Source organism: Ranitomeya variabilis, chromosome 6 (genome assembly GCF_051348905.1).
Source record: "Ranitomeya variabilis isolate aRanVar5 chromosome 6, aRanVar5.hap1, whole genome shotgun sequence".
Lineage (NCBI taxonomy): Eukaryota > Metazoa > Chordata > Amphibia > Anura > Dendrobatidae > Ranitomeya > Ranitomeya variabilis.
In genome coordinates this window covers 78,680,922-78,693,467 of record NC_135237.1, presented here as the reverse complement: position 1 = coordinate 78,693,467, position 12,546 = coordinate 78,680,922, and the positions used below count along the sequence as shown (strand labels likewise).

The window sequence follows — 12,546 nt, the reverse complement described above, 5'->3', positions numbered from 1 at the left end:
ATCAACCACTGAGGACTCTCAATTCTAAATATTTTTCTAGACAATTTTACAGACATTTTCCGCCCTCAATGCTTCGCAACACAAGTCAATAGGAAGGATCAAAAGATGTCTGAAAGATGCCCGAGTTTCTTTTGAGCATTTTTGCTTCAATAACTAATAGTGGTTCCTTCATTGTTAAATGAAGTTTAAAAAACATCCTGAAAACACCAGTAAAAAAAGATGCCCTAAACGCACAAGGAAAACAGTAAAATAAAATACTCCAGCAATCAGAGACATCCCAACAGCGCTCAGGAAGAGTAAAAAGTAGCGTTTCCTGAAAAACACAACTGATTTGCCCCCTGAAAGAAAACAATGTATGCACATACCTTTATAGGGGTATTCTAATGTTCCGGTGGTGTTGGCATTCTCCTTCCTGGGGCTCACATGAGGTAGTTGTGTCACGTGAGCCCTGTGAACAAGTGGCGTTGCATCACTGTCCCCACCTTGTAATCAGCAGGAGGTTAGCGGCCAGCCGCAGATCACACCCTTTAGTATAAATTATAACCTAAATTTTACAAGCTATTATCTCCACATTAGAGAAGAGGAATTTAATAATACGACAGACATTTTATTCAGCTCTCCGGCCACTATTCCATGATGTGGACAGTTTACCGTACTCAAAATGGAGAAAGGTTAATAGAAAATGGGTTCATCGTTTTTAAGGCTAACAGAGATGGTGTAATGCTTGGATATCTCTGTCAGCCTTATGGACCGTAAGTGGCACAGGAACTAGATTCTGTGACCATGCTACTTTATTTAAGCCTTACTACTCTTACACCACTTTTAGTGATCGGTTAGGCCTCAGAGGTGGGACCCCCAGGGATCACACATTCATCATCTATCCTGCTGCTAAACTCCCTTGAAGAGTGAATATATATGCAAGTCCCCAGATTTAAAAAAATGGGATGTTAATTCCTCATTTTAGAATGTTGAAAAAAAAGTCCATGCAAATCCTATGAAAAACCCCCAAAACATTTAGAACATCTGGTGTATTTTTGTATAAAAGGCCAGAAAGTCGTTGGCTTTCCTTTGCACCAACATTTACCTTTTGTTCAACTGATTTCCTGTAGCCATTGTTATGCAGCATGTATGTGTAGGTCCTATCCTGGGGCTTCTGATTTGATTTTCGCTCCTGAGTAGCTGACATAGAAATGTCTTTTCAGAATGTGGTAAATTCGGTGAGTTTGAGTTGATGTTCACTGGACTGAAGATTGGATTCACCAGTGAGATGGTGAATTGTCACATACTACACTCTTCTGAGCCGGTGGTTTTGCCCGTGGAGGCCACGTTTAAGGTTTGTACTACTGTACTATTTATCTGGCGTATTACATATAACTGTGCTAAACATGGTGCCAAACTAAAGCTTACACTGGATAAAACATTTACTTCTTTAGTTTGTTGTCCCTTAGTATCCAACAGTTACATTTCACTCTAGCAGTATATTTGTTGCAGGCCCTGGGAAAGCCCTCGGTATATACCCCGAATGTATCCATAGGACCTCGCTGACTCTATTCCAAGGGAATGTCTTTGGCATATGTTGGCATATTTTTTTCACTGTAAGGAATATCGTCGTAGTCTTTGCTATTCCATGCGGAATCGTATGCTAAAAATCCGAATACTGTGCAGTATCCAATATTTCCAGTATGCGACTCCTGAATGTTATCATCAAAAAGTGTCTCAAATGTGATCAGCGCAGTCTTAAAAGAGCACATGCACACGTGCCCCATAGCTCCAGAGTGAGGGCTCACGTATGCTACTCCTACTATAGTAATCGCTGGGACATATGATGCTGTTTGTCATTGTTTCCTGCTTTTATTAAAGGGTATCAATCATGCTAATTTTTATTTATATGCCATTCCCCTCTTAAATGTGCTGTAGATCGGTGGGGAAGCCGGATCACTGACGACTCAAAGAACTGCGCCCTGCATGAATGCACAGACAAATTTAAAGGGAATCTGTCAGCAGGATTTCACCTCCAAACTATTTATACACGCATGTAGCTCTGTCAAAGACAAGTCCAGCAATACCTTTACATGGCCATTTCATTCCTCCGTTACTGGGAAATCAGCGTTTGAATTGATAGCAAATGACTATGGTAGATCCGAAGACTGTGTCCCTCCAGCTCTGTTCCCTGCCCAGCACGATCTCCTCCTTCTCCAGCCTCTGTGATGTGCGACTGAAGGCAAAGGAGCCGTCAGTCAAGCAGGAGGTTTCTCTGCAGGCTGGGGAATGGAGCTGGAGTGACAGAGGCTTCAGATCTACCGTAGCCTTTGCATATCAATTCAAACTCTGGCTTCTCAGTAATGGAGGAACAGACTGGCCTTGTAAAGGTATTGCTGGACTTGTCTTTGAAAAAGCTACATGCATATATAAATAGGTAGGGGTGTGAGATCCTGTTGACAGATTCCCTTCAATAGTAAGAATATGGGTCTGTACACCTCTCTCTGGGCATACGCTCATGTAGGAGGTGAACGCTTTTGAGCAGTCTTTTAAGCCATTGGCGAGGAGGTCTCGGGAACGAGCCCTCACTGCTCTGCAGCATGCAGGAGGTGGAGTAGCATATATAAATCCTAAAATGATCGATACCCTTTAACCATGACACATTGTGTTCTATCTATACCATTTATGGAAGCGCATGATCTTATGTTGTCATTTTGACAACGTCTACTATTTAAATTGTTTAGTGGGTTTAATTTCATGAGTAAAAACTTCTTTTGTTTTCCATGGCAGGGACCACTGGTAGATATCACAATTCCATCTCTTGACCTGGGGCTCATCAAACTGGGAAATAAAACGCTCAGCAAATTTACTATTGAAAATGTGAGTCCCTTGGCAGCAAAGTGGAAGATCCAAGAGAGTAAAGCTTGTATAGATGCAAGAGGAGAGGAGGTAAGCTTCTGTATCAGGGTGGAACATCTCCGTACTACAATCCCGGGACATCGTGTGGTGGCACGTGGCACTTCCGTGGCTCTGTGATACTCAGCTGTAGGGATCTGGGTGCCACTTTCCACCTGTGTGCATGGGGCCTGACTAGCTCTCTCCATATGGCTCGTACACGTATTCAGATTTGACACCACACCATGAAAGTTTCATGTAGTTGACAGCAGATTGCAGGATTTTCCTCCTGGACTACTCCTAGATTTATATGTACTGACAAACTTTATAAAACCCAAGAAGAAGGAAAATGTGTGACCTTTAGGCAATTATTTGTTGAGTTCTTCTCCTTGATTCTTAGTGCACGCCATACTTGTACAAGTCTTTCCACTGAATCTTAAGACTATATCTATTTTTTATCTTCTAAATGGAAATAACACATGGTTGTCGTTGTGTTATAACAGGAATCCAGATTCTCCATTTCTCCGGAGAGTGGTGTGCTGCCACCTCTAGGTACGCAGGAGGTCTCTGTGCTATTTAAGCCATCGATGTGTCAGAGGCTGGAGACCGTGCTGGAGCTGGAAGTAGAAAATGGCGAAGGAAGGTAAGAACTAAAGACTTAGTATAGTTCACCAATTTCTTGGATTTAATGGCCTGCTCTAATGTGCTAAGCACTGTCAATATTTCACCAGTAGGTGAGTTACAGTCTACCTGTCATATCACACATAATCTCTAGGAACCCATCCCAGTTCTTCTCTCATCCCACACAAGATCAAAATGCTTTTGTGCATTTACAAGTCGAATTTTCCAAGAATTGTCCCATTCTCATTCTCATGCTCTGGAATTGGCCATACACTCTTTTTTGAAGTGGACGAGTCTTCTTCATCTGCATTCTTCCAGCACTATATGCGCTGTAACGTTGTTTCCAGCATTCATCACGCTTGCCATTACTAATGGCTTGCCTGCCCTGACCTGAAAGCCTCTGCCTATTATATGTAGTTTGACAAACAGGCGAGTAGTAGCAGAGAGACAAAAACGTATCTGCTGCTAGTGAGGGATTACACCTTCCAGTAAGCAGTGGATAGCAAGTTAGACAAATGGGATTGACACCTAGTTACTGGCACACTGGAGCAATTTTTCTCAGGTAATAAAATCATTTTTAAATAAAGAGATCTTTAGATTGTCTATTTGGCATTTCTTTTATCAAAAATATGAAGTTACCGGTAAGTGCAGTGACTATACTTCCATTTTGTGCTGTGTATTATATCCTTGTCGTTTTAGCTGAAATTTCCAAGTGAGTTGTCTACTGGTTGTTCTACCTGGTCCATTTGTTCTAGCTATCTCCCTGTCACGGCGAGTGTCCAGGTGCCTCAGGTTTGCCTTCTGTCCAGTTCCTTGGTGTTCAATGAGATCTATGTAGGAGTCCAAGCACAGTCAACTATAACAATGTTTAACCAGGGACAGCTCCCGGCAAAGTTTTCCTGGCAGGAGGTAAAACATTTTTTCTTTCTATTATAGAAAGCACTCACTATAAATAAAACAGAAATCTACATGTAGGAGTCAGGTCAGATATAGGTCTGTAAATCCATGTTGACCAGACCGAAAGTGCAGAGTTGTCTCCGTACTTCCGTCTCAGCACAGCTCTATTACCTATGCCGCCAAGCACTGACTGCAGCAATGTGCCGCTACAGTCAGTGATTGTCTATAGCGGTCACTTGCCCATCCAGACCAAGCATGAAATATAGAGATTGTTGGGGGACCCAGGAAGCATAAGAACAAGAGCGCTAGGGGAAAAGTAATGTACAGTAAGAATTGATTATTGTATTTGTAAAAAAAAATAAATGTTTAATTATGTGTAGCCGGCATTGCCTTTTGCTATTAGTTTTAGGTCTACATTACATTTACAGTAAATAATTGTTCTTGAGCTGTTAATCTTAAGCCATCTATTGTACATGTATGACACATGTCAGGTGCGGGTGTATGGAGCAGAGCCTGCATGTGGCAGCAGGGGTCCTGCTGAAAGCCACCATGGCTACCATTTCATGGCTACCATGGTCGGACTTCATAGCGATCATCATTATGTCTATATACTGCAATTGCAATACTGTACCATTACAACATAAAGAATAACCGTTTACAATAAAGAAATACAAAAATAAACAAAATCATGCTTGGTATCACCACATCCGCTAAAGTCTAATCCAACAAAATATACAATTATTTAACCATTAAACAAATCGAAATGCGTTAGTTGTTTTTTGATCATTGCGCCTCCGCCGTAAAAGTGCTCAAGGACCTCAAAATGTTATCAACAAAAAATGCCAGCTTGCCAGGCAAAAAAACAAGACCTCAAAAGTTAGAATTTTTTTTCTTTTTTATTTCTACAAATTTCAGATTTATTTTTTTCAGCTACTAAAATATAAAGAACATTAGAAGTTTGGACTCAGTGTAATTGTGCGGAGAATTATGTCACCAAATAATCCTTACCGCACACTGAATACTGTAAAACATGACTCACAATTTCAATGCTTTTTTCATGTACGTCAACATGGTGGTAAATTGAATGGTGAAATTTCAAAAGTATAACTCACCCTGCAAAAAAATACGCTAAGCTCTAATTTGGCTATGCCAAAAGAAAAGAAAAAAAAAAAGTAACTCCTGGAAGAAAGGAAAAAAATGGAAGCGTAAAAATAAAAATAGACCATGGCGATAAGGGGTTAAAAATATGGGAATTCCAAGAAATACAAAATATTTTACTGACTTTTCACATGTTGAAGCAGAACTGTGATATTTTAGATGGACCTAGTACACGTTGTCTTCATAACTGTTTCACCAAATGACTTCCCTTTTCTGCAGTTTCCAGTGAGCCATCCTGCCGCCTGGTCAGTATCCGTAACTCCATCAGTTGGCTTCTTAGGACCTAACGAGGAGGCTGAAATGTGTGTGATGCTGGAAAGCTATTCAGTGGTAGGTAACCATTTGTATAACTACTATTAACTTTTTTTTCCCTTTTCTTTCCCCCTAGCACATGTAAGGGAACCCTGCAATAGAAGTCAGATGGTATATGTAGGACCCGGAACCATCATGTACAGTGATCACCAAGGTAGATGGCCATTGCAGGGTTCCCTGACATGTTCTCACTTTATTACTAATACCTTATTATTGTGGGACATGTTAGCTCCTTGCCCTGTGTGGCCTATGCACATGTCTTGTGTGTTTTTGTGCATGCTGTTTGTCCACGTTTCCCCGTGCCTGTTCTACTATTTAATAAAGATATGATTTTTTTTTACTCTATATGGGACTCATTGATCATTTTTTCTCCTTCTCCTGTTCATACTATGTATGACGATCGGTCCTAATTTAGTCCTATATTTATATTAGGATTTTCTGTGATATACTGTTATACCTCATGTTTGTACCTTCTAATTACGCTAATTCCTTTCATGAGCTATTTTTATTAGTTGAATTATAGTGTAGACAGATGCAAGTCCCTGAGTAATTATGACACAAGGTAGAGCACAATATCCGAAAAGGGAAACTGGAGTCCTAGCCCGATGACTCATGTCCTGTGAAAATGTGATTAATACAGACAATGAGGGCATTGTAAAACCAAAAATACAAACATTTACGTTAATTGCCACCAGATGAAGGCAGACTGGTGAAACGCGTGTTGGGGTGGGCGCCATCTTGGTAGGAGAGGTTTTATTAGAAGTATGTATAACTTTTAGATTTACCCTCAGTGTCTGTATTTACACAGACCAATGGTTTGCGTGGAAAGAAAACCTCAGCATGCACTACTTTGGTGGGATTTATTGACAAGACTAGTGCATGTAAATAGCAGGCAGCTCCTGCACTCATCTGTTATGTGGACAAGAACACGGACATCCAGTGACATCCTCAAATTATAGACTTTAGTACAGACACTTATAGCAGTGCTTATCTCCTGGAGGAGTCATGGATTATTTATGTTGTCCACATAACCATTAGATCATGGATCACCAAAGGAGTTGTCGAGGTTTAGCATGAAAATCTGCAGTCACTCTTTGTATGCACAGTGCGCACTGTAAGGATTCGCCAGTGCCGGTGACTGGAGAGAGCAGTCATGTGACCATAAGTATGCGATATGCATTCTTCTGTGCACATGCCGACTAGACGAGCAAAGCCGCACACATCTAGTCAGAATGTGACCAGGAGTATGCATATCACATACCTACAGTCACATTGCCGCTCGCTCCTGGCACTGGCCATTCCCGACAGTACAAGTTGTGAGGATTCACAAGTCTGCAGTTACATAAAGTGACTACAGACCTTCATGCCAAACCTTGACAAACCCTTAAACGCCACATATACAGTATGAATATAGATATTTTACATAAGTTATATCAGTTTCTTCCCCTAAAGTGTTTTTTGATAAGTTTTGGAAGACGGTTTTGATTCTTTTTACCCCCGTATTGTTTTGCAATGTTTTACTTGACAGTGTCAAGTTTGGAGCAGATTCGATGAGGGATCACTTCTTTTTTTCAGCTGTCGCTTATTTTTTTTTTTAACGACTAGGTTTTCCAGACCTTGCTAGAAAGAAAACTATAAAATACGTCATATCTAGAGAAAAATGGATTTACAAATAAATTAGCAGTAAGGGTGTTCACAATGTATTTGAAATAGGTTTGAATGCAGATTTTGAAATGGATCCAAGAGCCTTGTCTAAAAATTCAGTGTGAACATTCCTTAGGTTTGTTTGCTACTAATCAACTTTCTTATTTTTGTATTTAGGATGAAATAAATGACTTGGCTTTGTGCTGTCTGGTTGAAGACATGAAGGAACCTTTGGTTTTAAATGTCAAAGCAAAAGCTAAAGGTCTTCATGTCAGCTACTCCTTATCAGCTTCAAAAGAGAGGTAAGACTCAGACCATCTACTGGTGGAATATAAATGTGGTGCAGGCATTTGATAAATTATCACTGCTTACTAAACATAAAAATAAATCAGCATCCTATAAGAACTCGAAGTAGAAATTTCTTCCTTTCATCTGATACTTTTTTGTCTCATATTACAATTGAACCTATATAATACATATAAAAATAAATGTTCTCTGCATGTCCCGGGTCATCAGCCATGTCCCATGTCCTGCCCCTTATAGTCCTGTGTATGGCATTAAATCAGTTGGCTTAATCTCCCGCTCCTCTGACATATCTGCAGCAACATAGAAATATTGTTATAAAGCTGTAGTACCCCAGGTAAAATTAAGAAATCACATATTCAACTACTGGACCAGCGTCGTTCCAGCAGTGTTGTCATGTGACCGCTGCTGCTGATCGGCTGCAGCCTTCACGCCTGACACTGTGAAGTTTACAGCCCATCAGCATCTGCTGGTTGGCTGAAGTGATAACACGACAATAACAATGTCACTTAACCAGCAGGAGACACAGCGCCGACATTGCCGGAATGGCGCTGGTCCGGGAGGCGAGTATATGTCGGTTCATTTTAACAGGGGGACTGTCTCATTAAAGAAGGGGTTATCCAGTAGTGGACAAACCCTTTAAGAGCCACCCTTGTTCAAGGGTTACAGATGGCAGTGTATTCCTATACAGTGTACATATCAGATTTATAGACCAGGAGATCCTCCTCTCTTACTACAGCTATTATCTAATATTTTATTATATTTTTGCAGCTTAAATGAATTCCTTCCATCAAACGCTGAAGAGCTCCTCCTTAACTTTGGATCAGACGTTTTTTTGCAGAGCACAGTTAAGCAGACATTGACTATAACAAATCATTCTGGAATTTCTGCACCATTTTCACTCCAAGTCTCTTATTTCAGTGGTTGCCACACACCACAAGCCCCGCCGAGATCGAAGTGAGTCATACCAACAAGACATACATTTTTATGTATTACAGGATTATATAGAGTGGAATGGCTTTTTGGTGTTGTCAGCATTTTTTGCTATACTGTTTTTATACACCCGTGAAGGGTTTGTACTGAGAAGTGAATTTATCCTCTATGCTTTTGAAAGTATAACTTCCCAAGTGCTTGGAGGTCCGACCACTGAGAGCACCACCGATCCTGAGAAGACAACTGTCTGAACAGAGCGGAGGTCGAGCATGAGCACCTCTACTCTCTTAGATCTTAATGGACCTCTTTCTTAGGAATTGGTGGGGTCCCAGCTTTTGGACTTCCAGCAAATAGGAAGTTATTCTCTGTCCTATGGAAGGTGGATAACTTCAAATCATGGTACAAACTTTTTTGGGCTGAGGCTACATAACGACTTTGACCACGACACAAGTTTGTTGCTGCTACGTCACAGCATAATGAAAGTGAATGGGTATCACATTATGACCTGAAAGTTGCAAAATGTCAGAACCACTTGGGTTCTTTATGACTTGCTTTTCGCAGCAACTTTTTGTCGCAGTGCAGCCCAATTCATCGGCCATGTAACCTGTGTCACAGCCAAAGTTGAAATCCAGCCCCAGCCTAGATATAAGTCAGGATAATGTAAGTTTAAATAATACTACAATATTGTTTTTATTTGAAATAATCCAGGTAAACCTTCTCTAAAGTTTGGATTTTTGTCATTGGCAAGTACCAAATTTACAGGACCTGCAAGCTATTTATTGGCTAGGGACCCTGAAAGCCCTTTAGGGGGTAACTCAGATGGGAAAGTTGTGATTTGCCTGCCTGCTACTGCCGACTTCTTAGGAGTTTAGAGTCACTGAATTAGAATCCAATACCTGATCGGTAGACCACTATTTCCCCAAATCTCCCTATAAACATTCTTGGCTGACCATGCAAGATTATCCAATGGGGAAGAAGGGGACAAACTTCTCCCAGACACTTCTGACACTGATTATTCCCAAAGAAAGGAAAGATTTTGGCATGTTATAACCATGCGGATCCTCTGTCTGGTCAGTGCATTAAACTGTCTGCCAATCTGGATCTGCCAACCATGATCTAATGTGATTGACTCAACTTTAAGATGTATTTTTTGTCCAATATTATGCAATGTTAATGCATTGGAATGATTCTGTTGAGTTTCAGCAGAATACCGCTGCAGTTCCCTCTTTGTATCTCAATGAATCGCTGTGATGTGAAGCTTTTTTATCTTACAGTTCAACATCTTCGCTCATACAGAGGACGGCTCGGTTTGCTAAAGAAGTAACAAAAAGGGCAGATGCTGGTAGGTGAACTAGACTATTCTGTAACCTGGCTCCCGGAGATGTTACCCAATGTATCACTAATAGATTTGGTTTGGGGATTACTCAGGGAGCAATGTCTTTTTGAGTACTCTCCCACAATAAAATGTCATGTTTGCTATCCCAGGAGTGGTTTCTGTTAGTAGCTGGTATTAAGCTGAGTCTGATAATACCAAGTTATGGTGGAACAGGGGTCGTGGCTGTCAGTGTTCAGTTAAGAATAATGGACATGACGAAATAAAGGTTTTGTGGATGTAATCTGCGCATGTGTCAAAGTTGACCTCAGTGTGTGATATAGATAAATAGTATAACACAGTCCATTCATGTGTGGGAAATCCGCCGCTTAGCAGAAATCAGCATCCAAAGGTTCAGCTTTCCTGCACAGGTCACAACACACTGGAGCTCTATTCTCCAGGCCTACTGAAGCGGGCGGATTTCCCACACATGAATGGACTGTAAGACACTGGAGCTCCACTCTCCAGGCCTACTGAAGCGGGCGGATTTCCCTCACATGAATGGACTGTAAGACACTGGAGCTCCACTCTCCAGGCCTACTGAAGCGGGCGGCGTTCCCACACATGAATGGACTGTAAGACACTGGAGCTCCACTATCCAGGCCTACTGAAGCGGGCGGCGTTCCCACACATGAATGGACTGTAAGACACTAGAGCTCCACTCTCCAGGCCTACTGAAGCGGGCGGATTTCCCATAAATGAATGGACTGTAAGACACTGGAGCTCCACTCTCCAGGCCTACTGAAGCGGGCGGATTTTCCACACATAAATGGACTGTAAGACACTGGAGCTCTACTCTCCAGGTCTACTGAAGCGGGCAGAGTTCGCACACATGAATGGACTGTAAGACACTGGAGCTCCACTCTCCAGGCCTACTGAAGCGGGCGGCGTTCCCACACATGAATGGACTGTAAAACACTGGAGCTCCACTCTCCAGGCCTACTGAAGTGGGCGGCGTTCCCACACATGAATGGACTGTAAGACACTGGAGCTCCACTATCCAGGCCTACTGAAGCGGGCGGCGTTCCCACACATGAATGGACTGTAAGACACTGGAGCTCCACTCTCCAGGCCTACTGAAGCGGACAGATTTCCCACACATGAATGGACTGTAAGACACTGGAGCTCCACTCTCCAGGCCTACTGAAGCAGGCGGAGTTCTCACACATGAATGGACTGTAAGACACTAGAGCTCCATTCTCCAGGCCTACTGAAGCGGGTGGATTTCCCATAAATGAATGGACTGTAAGACACTGGAGCTCCACTCTCCAGGCCTACTGAAGCGGGCGGAGTTCTCACACATGAATGGACTGTAAGACACTAGAGCTCCACTCTCCAGGCCTACTGAAGCGGGTGGCGTTCCCACACATGAATGGACTGTAAGACACTGGAGCTCCACTCTCCAGGCCTACTGAAGCGGGCGGAGTTCTCACACATGAATGGACTGTAAGACACTAGAGCTCCACTCTCCAGGCCTACTGAAGCGGGCGGATTTCCCATAAATGAATGGACTGTAAGACACTGGAGCTCCACTCTCCAGGCCTACTGAAGCGGGTGGAGTTCTCACACATGAATGGACTGTAAGACACTAGAGCTCCACTCTCCAGGCCTACTGAAGCGGGCGGCGTTCCCACACATGAATGGACTGTAAGACACTGGAGCTCCACTATCCAGGCCTACTGAAGCGGGCGGCGTTCCCACACATGAATGGACTGTAAGACACTAGAGCTCCACTCTCCAGGCCTACTGAAGTGGGCGGATTTCCCATAAATGAATGGACTGTAAGACACTGGAGCTCCACTCTCCAGGCCTACTGAAGCGGGCGGATTTTCCACACATAAATGGACTGTAAGACACTGGAGCTCTACTCTCCAGGTCTACTGAAGCGGGCGGCGTTCCCACACATGAATGGACTGTAAGACACTAGAGCTCCACTCTCCAGGCCTACTGAAGTGGGCGGATTTCCCATAAATGAATGTACTGTAAGACACTGGAGCTCCACTCTCCAGGCCTACTGAAGCGGGTGGAGTTCTCACACATGAATGGACTGTAAGACACTAGAGCTCCACTCTCCAGGCCTACTGAAGCGGGCGGCGTTCCCACACATGAATGGACTGTAAGACACTGGAGCTCCACTATCCAGGCCTACTGAAGCGGGCGGCGTTCCCACACATGAATGGACTGTAAGACACTAGAGCTCCACTCTCCAGGCCTACTGAAGTGGGCGGATTTCCCATAAATGAATGGACTGTAAGACACTGGAGCTCCACTCTCCAGGCCTACTGAAGCGGGCGGATTTTCCACACATAAATGGACTGTAAGACACTGGAGCTCTACTCTCCAGGTCTACTGAAGCGGGCAGAGTTCGCACACATGAATGGACTGTAAGACACTGGAGCTCCACTCTCCAGGCCTACTGAAGTGGGCGGCGT

The 12,546-nt window shown here is 42.9% G+C and overlaps 1 protein-coding gene across 1 annotated transcript in view; it reads left to right on the top strand.

Moving 5' to 3' along the window:
* DLEC1 (DLEC1 cilia and flagella associated protein) overlaps nt 1-12,546 on the top strand; it is a 144,864-nt gene that overhangs the window by 112,271 nt on the left and 20,047 nt on the right. Inside the window, exons 19-26 of the mRNA XM_077268701.1 lie at nt 1,203-1,333; nt 2,770-2,928; nt 3,378-3,517; nt 4,251-4,404; nt 5,770-5,880; nt 7,684-7,808; nt 8,581-8,766; nt 10,017-10,084. Of these exons, the coding sequence (XP_077124816.1) occupies nt 1,203-1,333; nt 2,770-2,928; nt 3,378-3,517; nt 4,251-4,404; nt 5,770-5,880; nt 7,684-7,808; nt 8,581-8,766; nt 10,017-10,084 (1,074 nt within the window). The remainder of the gene's footprint in view (nt 1-1,202; nt 1,334-2,769; nt 2,929-3,377; nt 3,518-4,250; nt 4,405-5,769; nt 5,881-7,683; nt 7,809-8,580; nt 8,767-10,016; nt 10,085-12,546) is intronic.